Genomic DNA, 14,264 nt, shown 5'->3' on the forward strand with positions numbered 1-14,264 from the left:
AACTCTTCCTTTTCTGGACCTCCCTTCCCTTTGGAGGGAATAGGGAATAACGGTGGGGAATTGGTACCCACTTCGCCCTTCCCTTACTGAGAAGCAAGAAGAGGGAGGGAAGAAGGAAAGCTCCCCCCCCCCCCCGCCCCCGCAAAGCCTCATCCATCCGGCGCTTCTGCTTCGTAGGGGTGTGGGGAGTGTTTGCTTTTCAGAGTCGTGGTCCCTGGACGTTACTTAGGAGTCCCGAGGAAATCGGAGATGACAAATACCTTTATTTACAGCGACAAATAGAACAGACCCTCCCTCCATCTCCTCTCCTCTTCCAGTCTTTTCTATACCCTTTCCCCTCCCACCCGCCCCGGTCCGAGCCCAGCTCTACGCGCTGGGGTCACTGTATGGGTCACCCCACCCCCCACCCCCACAGCCCAGGAAAGAGGAGCAGGGAGGGCCTGGCTGAGGGCGGGGTGGGCGCCTCTTTTCACATTTTGCAGCGCTCTCAGCCTGGGCGCAGCGGGAGGTGGGCGCCGGGGGGGGGGGGGGCAGGGAGAGGTAGAGAAGCGCACAGCCCCGCCTCCCACGCCCCTGCCCTCCCCCGACGTTCACAGTGTTCCGCGCCCTCGTCCCGAGCGGGTCCCACCCTAGCCCCCCGCTGCCAGGTCCCCGGCTAGGAGGACGGGCGCTCCGCCGCGGCCCCAGCTCCCGGAACTGAGGTGGTCCCCGGAGCGCCGCCCCCCCTCACTGGGCTGGGGGTTCTGGGAGGTCCCGGGGCGGGGGAGGGAGGACGGGAGGGGACCATTCAGCTTTGGGCGACAGCCCCGGGCCGCCCCCTGGAGCCTGCGGGACCACGGTCAGGAGGAGAAGCAGAGCCCGCAGCACTCCATGCAGATCTCCAGGCAGTCGGCCGACTCGCAGCAGGCGTCCAGGATGCCGCAGTCCAGGTCGCAGGGCAGGTCGCAGTCGGCGCACTCGCCCGAGCCGCAGCAGCAGCAGCAGAGGCACGAGTCCTCGGAGCTGCAGGAGCCGCACGTGGCGCAGTCCAGGACGATGTTGCACAGCGTCAGGAACTCGCAGAACAGGCAGGACAGGATGCAGTGCACGCAGCAGTCTGCGGGAGGCGCGGGAGAGCGGGTGTGGGGGGAGGCCGGGCACGGCCCTGCCACCCCGTCACTGAGCGCTCAGTGCCCGGCAGCAATTAAAGTGGAGCAACCAGTAGCTCCGGGAAGTGGGGGCTGTGAGGAGCCTGCTTAGCACGGAGTGACTGACACACACCCACCTGGTAAGCCAGAGTGAGGGGTCAGCCAGGCAGTCTGGATCCTTAGCTCTTACCCCTCCTCGGTCACTTATTTAACGGGCACCGAGGGATGACACGTTGCAGGCACTGTTCTAAATGCTGGGCATGAACTGAACTCATTTAAACTTGCACAACTCCATGAGGTGGGACTACTATTAACCCCGCTCTACAGGTCAAGAAACGGTGGCAGAGAATTCACTTCAAAATATAGCCAGAGCCCAGGCAGCATGGCTCAGTGGTGAGCATCCACCTATGAACCAGGGGGTCACAGTTCCGGTCAGGGCACATGCCTGGGTTGCGGGCTCCATCCCCAGTGTGGGGCATGCAGGAGGCAGCCAATTTATGATTTTCTCTCATCATTGATGTTCCTTCCTATTTCTCTTTCCCTCTCCCTTCCTCTCTGAAATCAATAAAAATATAAAATATATACAATATAAAATAGCCAGAATCCTCCCACGCTGCTAATCTCTGCCAGGGCAACTGCTTCTCCACTCCCCCCCTTTGACTCCCCCTCCAGCCATCCACACCCCACACACCAGAGGCCCTTAAAAACTTGGATGGGATTCTGTCCCTCTGTCCCTCCTGTGCTCAGAACCCTCCAGTGGCTTCTGCCTCACTGGGAGTAAAAGCTAAAAAGCTCAGAATGGCTCCCATGGCTCCATTTGATTGGGTTCACTCCCCTCTCTGTCCCCTGTGTCCCTGCTGTGGCCACACAGCCTGGTCCTCCTCACGCAGGCACTACTCCCCCACCCCACCCCCAACCTGGAATGCAGGCACTACTCCCCCCACCCCACCCCCAACCTGGAATGCTCTGGCCCCAGATAAATGCTGGTGCTCATTCCCTCCCCTCCTTCAGTGCCCAAATGCCACCCTCTTTAATAATGCAACCTGCCCGCCCCACCCCAGCACCCCCACCCCCTTGCCCTGGCCTCCTTCACCTGGCCCCAGTAGGACTTGTCACTTTCCACTGCACTACACAGCTTTTCCTCCCACTAAACTGTGAGCTCCACAGGGGCAGGCATCTTTGTCTGTCCCTAGAACAGTGCTGGACACAAGGTAGGTGCTGAGTAAATAATGTGAGTGCATTAATGCAGGAGCCCGCTCTTGGGCACCCAGCTGGTAAGTGCTGGTGCTGGGACCTGAACCCAGGCAGGCTGGCTCTGGCGTCCACACTCTGAAGCGCTCAGTGTGCTGCTAGGATGCTGAGCTGGCACCCCTGCCAGGGGCCAGGCCAAGGGGCAGAGTGTCCATGTCCCCTGAGCAGGTGAGCCCCTGGCACAGGCTGCTGGTTCTGTGGGAGTCTCACACTGCCATGGAGGGTCTGACTCCCCAGCCCTATCCTGTGTGGGGGGAGTGGGGTCTGGTACAGCTGGAACCCCTGCAAGCTATCTGCAAGCTGAAGAAGGGCCTTCTCTTCCAATGCAAATCTGATGATGTCACCACCTTGTTTGAAACCCTCAGTGGCTTCCTTTTGTCCTCCTGATAATCGATAATTGAAGTCCACTGAGCATGGTTTACAAGGCATCCCCGCCTCCTGGCCCTGGTCTGGCCTGGAGTCTCACCTCCCACCATTCCTCACCGTGAACTTCATAATCTAGCCACTCTAGCCATTTCTCACCTCTTTGCTAAATCCCCCTAACTAGATCCTCCTTCTCAACCTTTAAGCCTTGCTCAGACTCCTCCAGAGCCTTCCTAGACTCCCCTCCCTGACTTTCTGGGCTGGAGTGGGTGTCCCCTGTGTTCCCATAATCCCCTGTGTGTGGTTTCATCATTATTTATCACATCATATGGTGATTCCCTGCTGTGTCTCTCTCATGAGAGCTTATGAGGCCATGGACTGGGTACCCAGCACATAGCACAGTGCCTGGTTCATAGCAATGCCCACTACACTTTAATGAATAAATACCTCTTTCATAAATTAACTGGGCAGAATCTGCTCTGCGAGGTGGGGAGGTTTATGAATACGTATGTGCAAATGTGTGCACTGAATTCTATTTGCAGAGAACTAGGTCAGAGTCCCCCAACATGGACAGGAATCACTTAAAAAGTCTGGGGTAAAGGTCAAGCACCACTAAGCTACAGGCAGCTGGGACTCATGCTGAATTGACGTTGGGGGAGGGGGAGGGGCAGCTGCTTGCCCAGTGTGGCCCTGCAGAGGGCCTTGGTGTTGCAAGAACAATGGCTGGTGTATCTAGGTTCCTGACCTCCCACTGCACCTTAGTAGCCCCTGCCGACCTCCCCAATTAAGCGTCTAATGGTGCATTGTTCTGTTCTGCCAGGTGTTCTGTCTGCTCTCACTAAACAGATGGTCCACTCCTTGAGGAAAATTTCTGTTTCCAGAAATGGGATGGCTTAAGCTGGATTAGGCCATCTGGCTCCGTTCCTTGTTACAGAAACTCTGGGAGAGCAGGGGTGGGAAGGGGTTGGCCCTGAAAAGGCACATTTGCCTCAGTTTATCCAACCACCTTTGCAAAGTTCTCAGATTTGAGTCTTGCATCAGACTCCCTGGAGGGCTTGTTAGAGCCTGGCTCCTGCCCCACCCAGAGGTTCAGATCCAGTGGGCCTGGCCTGGGGCCGAGACTGGTACCCAGAAGCCCGGGAAGACACTGCTGCTGGTCCCTGGATCGTGCCCTGAAGAACCTGGCTTTGGCGGCCCCTCGAGGGAGGGGGTACTCACCTTCCTGTGCCTGGAGAGGGATCTGGGAGGCAGCGGATTTGGTGCTGCCCTTGCTCTTCTTGCTGCCCTGGCTGGCGAGAGATGGGTGAGCCTGCAGCTTCCGGTGGGCCTTGGGGCCACCCAGGGCCCCATTCCCCGCCCGCCTGGCGCCGCCCAGCTCCATGGGGTGGCCAGAGCCATTCGCCAGTAGTGGGGTGCAGCCCAAGGGGTTCCCCTGAGGCTGGCCTGGAGAGATGACGAGAAAGGGGGATGGAGTTGGGAGCCAGGCTCCGTTCTGCTCCTGCCTGCTTTGTCCTCACATGCACCACAGTTCACCCAGCCAGATTTGTATCCTGCAGAAGAGGAAACTGAGGCCCGGAGAGCAGAACTGATGTGCCCAGAGGCACACCAGGAAATAGCAGCAGAGTGGAGCCTGGCTCCGGACTCCCAGGCCAGTGCTCATTCCAGAAGTCAGAGATGCAAGAGGGGCTCAGAGTGCTGGACCCCACCTCCTCCCTACATGAAATCCATTCTCCTGACTTGGGGTCCTGGGATTTGGGCAGGAGAGGTGGCAGTTGGGGGAGGGACTGGGACAGTTTGGCTGGGGTGGGATGGCAGCAGTGAAGTAGTTAACCTTCACTTCGGCCTCTGCCAAGCCCCCAGCTGTTTTTGCCCTTCGTGTGCTGGGTGAGTTATTAGAAACATCTGTTTGGAGATGAATGCCTGGTCTGGAATTCGGGGGCTCCTCACAGCAGCCCCTCTATCTCCTCTCCTCCACGCCCTGCCCTGTCAGCCTCTGTGGGGTGGCTGGCGAGAGTTTGCTGAGGGGCCCTTGGGGTCTGGGTGAGGAGGGAGAGAAGAAAGGAAGAGGGAGGCCAGCGGGGAGACCCCTGAGGCCAGGAACCCCCGAGTCCCCTTCGCAGGCTGAGGGATTAGACTTCAGCTTTATCAGTGAGGTGCAGGGAAGCTGGCCCCAGAGCCTGCCAAACACCCAGTTCTTCCCTCACCCACTCAAGTCTGCTCACCTGAAAGGCAGTTCTGTTCATAAGCCATGAGGGCAGCTGTGTGTCGGGGAGGGGCCTGAGAAGGGGCACTAGCACTCGGAGCCCTCAAGGCAGGACCTGGGCAGGACCCATGGGCCCGAGGGCCTCTGTAAACATGGGGAACTTCCATCTCTCAGGTGCTGGGGCCTGGTCCCCCAACTCCCTCCAGGCCTGGCCTCTGTGTTTGAACTGTAGTAGGAGGAGACGGGGGAGGGGGACTGGAGACGGAGAAGGGAAGGCAGCCTCAGTGCCTGGCGAGGGGCTGGGCCTTCTGGGAATGGCAGTAGTCACACCACTGAGCACTTACTGCTTGTCGGTCACTAGTTTAAGCCCTTGACCTGCTAATTACTCATTCGCTGGATCCTCTGGGTATTGCTACTGGGCTGTATCCTCCCTTACGGATGAGGAAACTGAGTCCCAGAGAGGTACAGTAACTTGTAGCCCACAGCTCCTGACAGAGATGGACCAGCCTAGAAGCTGAAGCTGAAGCTCACAGGCACAGGCAAGGAGGGGGCAGAGACTGGGAGACAAGGGGCTGGGGAACAGGCTGCTTCTAGCACTACAATCATTATGCTCATAACTAGTAGTTGGCATGTTTTGAGCTGTTACTGGTGCCAGGCACAGTGCTAAGAGCTTTATGTGTAGTGATGTCTTTGAGTATCAGGAGAGATTTATTATTAGCCCCATCTCACAGATGGCAACACTGAGGCCCTGGAGGATAAAACTCGCCAAGAGGCCACGTCTAGGAGAGAGAGGGGGAGGGGATGGAGGTTGGGAGAAAGGAGCAGAAAGGTGGGGAGTCTGGCAAGATGGGAGACCGGGCTCTGGAGAGGCTCTGCGCTGGAAGCCTTCCGCCCTGAGGCGTGGCTGGTGCCTGCATCTGGGTAAACAGGGGTAAGGGAAGTGGCCAAGCCTGAATCATCATACCCCCACCTCTTGGCCCCATGGGGGTGACTGAGCTTGAATCCTTGGCCAGCCTCAGTGCCCCCTGCCCTGCTGCCTAAACATGGCACAGTGACCAGAGGGCGGGCATGTGCGGTGAGCTGAGGGCCCTGGGGGGTGTGGGCAGACACAGAGCTTGCCTGTGGCCATAGCAGTGGAGTGACCAGGGGGACTGAGTCACAGAGCAAACACTCAGGGCCCATAGACACAGGAGCGACTGTCCAACTCCCACCCAGACTGGCCACTGTGCTGACCTCTTTCCCTTATTTCTGCTGGTGGGCATGTTTGGAGGGGGCTGAGGGCAGTGCGCGAGCAGGATTTAGCAACCTTGACTTCCAGGGAGTCCAACTTCGCCCCAGATGCCCTGCCTGGCGGCGGCGGCTCCCAGCCCAGCATGCCAGCTGGTGGACAGGCACAGGAAAGAGCACTGGGTCAGGAGACCTGAGTCCCCCAGCTTCTGTCCAGGGTGAGTGGTTCTCTGTGCCTCATTTTTCTGGTCTGTAAAATGGGCTTGACAATAGCCAAGCTGCCTCACAGCAGGCTGGACAGCACTTGGGATCATTCAGGGAAAGAAAGTTGGAAAGTGCAACGGTGTCTGCAGATTTGGGCATCTTAGTAGTCATTGCACAACAGTTCCGGCTGCCCCTTCCCCCTGCTCTTGAGGGTGAAGGTGGAGAATGCTCTTGCTCCCAGAACCTCCTTGGAGACCTTAAACCGAGCCTGGGAATGAAACTGAATTTTGTTCCTTTATGCCCAGATCAGCTGGGGGCTTCCTTCCTCCCTTTTGCCTGGATACCCTGAAGGCTGGTGCTGTGCTGGGCTCTGGCTGCCCCTCCCTGGTCCCTGTGCCTCTTCCCAGAGCCCCAGGCTCTCTTGTCCTGCACCATATTGCCGGGGTCCTGACTTACTTTGCCTGTGCACACTCATTCTGAACTAATCTTATACTAATAATTTTGTGCGTGGAGATCTTCCTAGACAGAAAGGACAGTGACCGTGTCAGACACCTCTCCAATGCCCACCCTCCAGGTCCTGGCCCTGTGCTAGGTTCCTAAGAGCACCCACTGCATTTCTGTCAGCCCATCTGGACGGCATTCCCCACTGTAACTCCTCCGTGTTGCCACCCCAATTCCCTGGCCCCCTAGGACTCACGTGTCACAGCTTCTGTGGGGACGTCGAGGTCAGTGCTGTCCAGGGCCTGGGGGGCCCCAGGGCCATTGCCTTGAGGCATGGGGGGTGCCTCCTCCTCCAGGGAGCCCTCTTCTAGCACTGCCTCCACAGAGTGAGTGGGTCCTGTTCCTGCCTCCAGCCCAGGCAGGGGCGATGGGGTCTGGGCTGGGGAAAAAGTAGACGAGCGAGGTGTTTCCCGGTGCCCTTCTGTGTGCCCAGCCCTGGTCCCCTCCCTGCAGCCCAGATTGCTGGGAGCCCTCATTCTTGGTCTCTTTGTACAGTTACCCAGCCTTTACCCTACCTGGCAACAGTGCCAGACTCCAAAATAGACTCCCAAACCATAGCGCGTGAGTGAGCAAGGGTGTGTGAGCATGTGCTCATGTGTGCCTGTGCATGTGTGTGCATGCGTGTATTTGTGGTGGTGTCAGGAGAAGAATGAGAAACAGTGCAGGAGAGAAGAGACAGGTGGTCAGCGATGGAGAGACAGGGACAGGCACCAGGAGTGACAGCGAAAGAGAAAGAATCAAAGGGACAGTGACAAGTAGAAGCAAAGATAGAGCATCAGAAGACGGGGATTGGGCACGGAAGGGGAGAGCCCCAGAAACCCAGTGACAGACAGCCTGCACCAGGAGGGAGACTCAGCAACAGAGCGAGAGTAGCGATGGAGAGAGAGATAAGACAGGGTCAGAGGCAGAGGCGAAGGAGAGGGAGTGCAATACAGGCTGAGGGAGAGGGAGACAGACAGTGAGAAATTGGGTCAGAGAGAGGAAGACAGCAAGAGAAAGAGTTAGAGAAAACCTAGGGTGAGGGGAAGGCTGAGGCCTGGATTGGAGAGGCAGGAGCGACAGGGAGAGGATGAGAGGGCTGGGAAGAGGCGGGCTGCAGCCACATGTAATTACAGTGACCAGCTCAGCCCTCTGCACAGTGGGCGGAAGGAAGGAAGGGAGCCACCTTCAAACCCACAGCTCCCCAGGCAGCAGGAGGCAGGACTGGGCCCCTGGGCCCAGGGGAAAAGGTTAGGGGGATGGGCGGTGGAGGAGGGAGGCAGAAAGGGGCCCTAGTTCTCACAGGGTGTGGGAAGGCCTGAGGGGAGGTAGGGCGCAGGAGGGTGAAGGCAGGGTCATGGGGCCAAGGAGCAGACTGGCCAATTATAGGGTGTAGGGTGCAGCCTGAGCCTCAGCAGACCTCAGGCTGTGCAGTGGGAAGACGGGGGCCTCAAGAGGGTGCCCCACATGCCACATTGGGAGCAGGGAAACATAGAAACAAGAGACTCAGAGGGACACAAACCAAAAGGGCACCGAGAGGAGAGGGACTCGGGGAGACAGAGGAGGATGGAGGGAAAGGGCGGTGAGACCCAGAGAGTAAAATATTCACAGCCACGCGAGCACACATCACAGAGGCTGAGAGAGAGGCACCAGGAGGACAGAGAGAGAAAATCTAGTCTTGGAAATAGGAACAAATCAACGATGAGGAACATTGGGCTTACATATGGGGTACCTCTCTGAGCTGTCTCCAATGGACTGGGGGAAAGGGAGGAGGGAGATAATGAAGGTTGGGCACTCAGGTTTGGGGAGAGGGGAGGGGGACATCTTGAGGGGACACTCAGGGGCTCAGCTGCCTCCCTGGGCCCTGAGCATCCCTCTACAGCTCCTGGCCTTCAGAGCGCCCTGAGCAATTCTTATTTCAAAGACCCTGGTCTCCCATGGCCAGGGGGACAGGCCCCGGAGGCCCAGTGCGGAGCACAGAGAGCAGCAGGCACGCTCACTCTCACTCCTGCTCAGGGAAACACGGGCCCTGCCTGGAGCCAGGAGCCAGGGCCGGAGTCGGAAGGGGCTGGGGCACCAGAGACTTCTCGGGGACACCAGAGTCATGTGTTGGGAACCCCTCACGGTGCCCACTCCTGCTCCACGGAGATAGGTTGGGCTGCCTCCAGCCCTGTCCACTCTTTGGGCTGTTGAGAACCCCATCACCCTGGATAAGGAGAGAGAGGTCAAATGGTCAAATGGCTTTTGGAAGGTCACAAAGCTGGGACGGGGTGGGGAAAGCGAGTGGAGATGACACGAGGGAGGAGATGCTGCCTGGTCGATGGGCCTCTCCTAGCCCTGAGCGTGTCTGCAGCAGCTCAGACAAGACTTTTAGGGCTGAGACCCCAGGTTGTGCATGAAGGCGGGGATCAGGGCTTGGGTCCTAACTCTGGAGAAGGGGCCCTGCCCAGCTCCAGCCTCTGGCCCTGAAGGGGGAGCGCTGACTCTCCCCGTGGTAAAAGGAAGAAGTCTGAGAGAGAAGTGTAAGATCCAAGCCCGGTTTCCCCAGTTACCAGCTTGGGCAAGTTACCAGGACTTGGGTTACCTTGTGTGTAACGGGGGCTCCTAACGCTGATCTCTCAGGGGATCAGAGAGTAATGAGCAGTGTCCTGGCCTGCAGGGCCATTCAGGAGCACTTCCACCCACTGACCCACCCACCTGCCCTCCTCACAAAAACCAGGAAAGAGAATCCAGTTCAGGCATCTTGGCCTGGAAACATAAAGGGACAGCTCTCCTGGGTCAGAAGGGGCAGCAGAGGGGAGCCGCAGCTGCCCAAGGGAGCAACACTGAGGGCAGGAGAGGAAACTGTGCCGAGTGCCCGGAGAACCAAAAGCAGAATGAGAAGGAGTAGAAGTGGCGGGAAGACCTGATCTGTGAGTCAGAGGGCCTGAGGCCTAGATGCTGGACCAAGAAACAGCTCTCGCCAGGGCACATGGGGCAAAAAGCCAGACATGAGGCGAAGCCCAAGTGCTCACCCATCAAGAGCTGGAAAGAGCCCTAACCAGTTTGGCTCAGTGGATAGAGTGTTGGCCTGCGGTCTGAAGGGTCCCAGGTTCGATTCCAGTCAAGGGCATGTACCTTGGTTGCAGGCACATCCCCAGTGGGGAGTGTGCAGGAGGCAGCTGATAGATGTTTCTCTCTGATGTTTCTCTCTCTCATCGATGTTTCTAACTCTCTATCCCTCTCCCTTCCTCTCTGTAAAAACATCAATAAAATATATTTTACAAAAAAAAAGAGAGAGAGAGAGATGGAAAGAGTCCAGTTTTCCTTCTTGGGACTCTGGAACTCTGCTGTCCAGCCACCGAGGAGAGAACATCTCTGAGGAAAAACGCCCAAAGGATGTCCCCTAGAGGGTAGAAATGCAGCGTGGGCTGGAGGCAAGGGTGGCCAGCGAAGGCCAAAGCTGGCTTATGGATGTGCAAATCATGTTCTGCATAAAGGCACCTGCCAAGGGGGCAGGGTGGGCTGAAGACCCTAGTTGTGCCTGGCTTCCTGGAGGTGCCATTGACTCAGCCAACTGCATACCTGCTGCAGCTGAGCAGAGGGCCACCTCTTTCAAATGGGCACAGAGGGCCACAGGTGCTGGGGGCATCTCTGAGCAGGGGTCTCCCTCTACAAGCAGGAAATACAGAAAGGCAACAGCCCTGTTGCCTGACACATGTTCATTCCTAACACAGGAAAAGGTGCTGGTCCACACCCTGAGCTCTGGAAAGACAGCTGAGAAGAGGGTGGAAAATGTTTAAATCCATCAGCCCAAAAGGGTAGGGTGAGAGACCCACAATCTCAGTAGGGAACCTGTGGGCTCCCTCTGCCTGCTGTCCACCAAGGTGAGGGGCCCTTGTTCTGGAGCGGCAAGGCCAGATCCCGCACACCCAGCCTTCTCCATGGGCTTGGTGGGCAGTGGGTCTGGGCTTCTCCCTGGGACCTCTGACCAGCTCTGCAGAGAGAGAGGGCCAGGATCTGTTCTGCTCAGAACTCCGGTCTCTCCCTGGCCTGCTAGCCAAGGCCTCAGTCTAGATAGTCAATAATCAATGGACAAGGATCGCATGTTCCAGGCACACTGACCTCTCCGTGGCCCCAGGCCTTCTGACCCAGCCCCTCAGGCTTAGCTTGTTCCTTTCTCCCACTCCACAATCCAGCCCACCCTTCATAACCCAGCTCAAGCTTCATCTCTTCCTCCAGGGCCTTTCCTGAGCCCTGAGCCAACTGTCCCTCCTCGGAGTGGGCCACTTACTGAGAACTTAGCACTCAGCATCCCTGCTGTTCACTATAACCTGGCAGTGAGTCCTGGCCCCTCAAAGCCCCCGGGCAGCCTCCCTGGCTCTGGCTGGCGGTGGTGTCACTGTTCATCTTGCACCGCAGTGGGGACTCAGCAAGGTCTGTTGGTGAGGACTGAGCTCTGGAGCTTGGACTCGCCCAGGTCAGAGAAGGAGAGAGAAGGAGACAGTGAGGACTGGCTCTGAACCCCAAGAAGGCAAGAATGTAGACTCTCTTGATACAAAGCTGTGACACCCTGGTCACAGTCCCAGGACACCGGCTGAGGACTGGAGAGGGCCTGAGCTGGCCAGTTAGGCTGGGTTGGGTTGGTTTTATTTTAGGTCTGAAGGCTCCAATTCCCCAGGAAATTCAATTTAGAACCAAGAGCAGGAATGTGACGCCCCAGTGCTGGGCAGAAATCTGCTGTGGGTTAGGGAGCCAGGTTCTGGGGCTCTCAAGGGGTGGGTGGGGAGAAGCCACTGGGGGCGCCAAGGGTGTGGGGGCTTGGCCACCTGCCCCAACCAGAGCTGCCCTGAGGCTCCTTCACCCCATTTTTCATCTTACTCTGCTGAGGGAGGGGCTGACTTGTTCCCTGGCTGTCCTGCCAGCAGGGCCCCCGGGGCAGCACCCTGGCCTTGCTGTGCTGTCAGGGCTCAGCAGGGAGCGTGGGGGATTCTGGTCTCGGATTCAGGCGTCTGTGGGGTTTTGGCTGGGTCTCCTGCGGTTTGGGCTTCCTGGGCAGCAGCCTCATGCTCCCAAGGCAGCAGAGCCAGGCCTCCTCCTGTTATGAAAGCCACATTGTCTGGCTCAGCCCAGCCTGGGGAGGGGGCTCGCTGGGGTGCTGGGGGCCTCAAGTTACAGCCCCGGGCTCAACCCTCCAGTGATCCCCCTGGCCTTTGTCCCCTGCCCCAGCACATTTAGCCCCTCTTCTCCCTTCGGGACTGAGAGTGGGTGGGTTGCACAGGGAGAGGATCTTGGAAAGAGGCACTTGGGGGGTGGGGGGGTGGCAGAGAAAACAGATAAGCAGAGGAAGAAAGCAGGGAGTGGGAGGATAGGCGAGAAGGAGGCTGAGAAAGACAGGAGGGGCGAGGGAAACTGAGTGGGAGAGAGAAGGTTCCCAGCCCCCAGAAACTCTCCCCCAGCCCCTGGCTCCAGCTCTCTCCAGCCTGAAGGAGCCCAGTTCTTGGAAGAGCTTATTCCCAGAAGCCCCTGCTCCAGGGGCCCACAGAGAGGAGGGAATGGGGGGGGGGGGGCACGTGCAGCAGGCACATTAGTGTCATTCATGTGCTGGCCCCTGGCCAGATATCCCTCGCTTGTCCTCACTCTGTTCTAGGAGGCCCCCCACCTCCATAGCCTGGGGATGGGGGTGGGGGGCAGAGGGCCATGGTTCTCACTAGGCAGACCTGGGGAGCTGAGACAGGCCCTCCAGCAGGCAGACAGGCTCCTATGGGCGGATGTGGAGACTGAGGCCAGAGGGGAAGGAACTTGTCCAAGGCCATGCCGGGAGTTGTGTCAGAGGTCCAGGACCAGACCATCATTACTCAAAGGGGGAGAAAAGAGAGTGGTGTGTGTGTGAGAGAGAGAGAAAGAGGCAAATGAATTAGACTCACTTAGAGCTGGGATTAAAGTCGTGCAATCTGGGCCTATATTCCTGCACCCCAGCCCTCTGCCCTGAACAGATCCCAAAAGTTCCCGACTTCTGACTCTGTTCCACAATGAGCCTCTGCTCACATCTGTACAGTGATGGGGGCTGAGAGCCACAGCCCAGGGGGCTCCCACCCTCAGGGTCCCAAACCTCCCTGGGTAGGGAGGCTCCTGCAGGAACCCGGGAATGTTACAAACCCTGTGAGCTAGGAGAAGGCGTGTGCGTGTGTGTGTGCGTGTGTGTGTGTGTGTGTGTGTGTGCAGGGTAGGAGCAAAGAGGGCTGGCCAGGCCCCTGTGGGGAGGAAGGCGAGCAAGACAGATGGCAAGAAGGGGAGGGGCCGGGTCCTGTGGCCGCTTTAGGCGAACAAAAGTTTTCGGGAAGCGCTGGGCTCTGGTTGGGTTGGGGGAAGGGAAGGGGAGAAAGACTCAGACATCCCCACCTTCGCCTGAGGCCCCCATAAATATTTACACACTGGGCCGAAATGGCTGGGACACAAATCCCAGACGGACAGACAGCCTGCAGTGTGTGTGTGTGTGTGTGTGTGTGTGTGTGTGTGTGTGTGTGTGTCTGGTTGGGAGTGAGGGGAGTTAGAGCCAACTTGGCACAGCCCCGGCTGCGTTGGGGCCCTGCCCCCATCACCCCAGCGCTCCACTCGATTTGGACCCGGTCCCAGATAGCCAGACCCCTCGCCCCCACTTCCACCATGCTCCCCGAAACTGTCTCCTCGTGTCTCAGGGAGAAGGGGGGAGAATTAACACCGCCCCCACCCCGGAGCCACCCACCCCGCTCCGGTCCAGCCTCCCTCTCCACCCCCCCCCCCCCCACATCGTACCTGGGCCGGGGGCTGCGCTGGGGGCTTCATGGGGAGCGTCGCAACCAGGGGAGTGCTGGCCACTCACCTGGGACATCGGCCCGGGACCTGCGGAAAACAAGGCTCAGCGGGTGGGGCCGACCTTCCCCCGCGCTGCGCGTGCAGGGAAGGGGGACTGGCAGGGGCGATCCGGCCGCAGGCAAGCGCCTCCTCCGTCCAGTCCGGCCACCGACGAACTTACTCGTGCAAGCTGCGCGCTCCTCTCTCGCCCCTCCGGGATCACGGCGCCGGGCCTGCCATGCGCGCCTGCCCAGGGCGCCCCCGCCGAGGGGCCACGCAGCTCCCGGTGCCCGCCCCGCGCCCCCTCCCCTCTTCACTCACGACGCACTCTCATTTCGGCGCCCGCTCGCGCCGTGCGCCCCCTTCCTCCTTCCTCTCCTCCCTCCAGCCCCCTCCCTCCTTCCCTGCTGGCCTCGCGCCTCCCTTCCTCCCCGGCCCACCCTCTCCCCGCCCCCTCCTCGATGTCCCAGCGCTCCCTGCCTACCCCCACCCCCACCGCCGCGTCCCTGCCCCCGCGCGGGGCTCGGCGCTGCCTGGGCCGGACGCGACTGTCCGCGGGGCGCCGCGGCCCGAGCCCCCACAGGAAGCTGGCTCCA

General features: G+C 59.1%; 1 protein-coding gene across 1 annotated transcript; it reads right to left on the reverse strand.

The window, feature by feature from the left end:
- Window positions 1-244: 244 nt before the first annotated feature.
- On the reverse strand, window positions 245-13,931 carry MDFI (MyoD family inhibitor). Its single transcript, XM_080666377.1, has 5 exons — window positions 13,850-13,931; window positions 13,630-13,716; window positions 7,073-7,255; window positions 3,960-4,184; window positions 245-1,096 (listed from the first exon to the last, which is right to left on the reverse strand). The coding sequence occupies exons 2-5, from the start codon at window positions 13,703-13,705 to the stop codon at window positions 840-842; spliced, it is 741 nt and encodes a 246-aa protein (XP_080522503.1). The 5' UTR covers window positions 13,706-13,716; window positions 13,850-13,931; the 3' UTR covers window positions 245-839.
- Window positions 13,932-14,264: the final 333 nt, after the last annotated feature.

The sequence above is a fragment of the Plecotus auritus genome (assembly GCF_963455305.1).
Source record: "Plecotus auritus genome assembly, chromosome: 4".
Classification (NCBI taxonomy): domain Eukaryota; kingdom Metazoa; phylum Chordata; class Mammalia; order Chiroptera; family Vespertilionidae; genus Plecotus; species Plecotus auritus.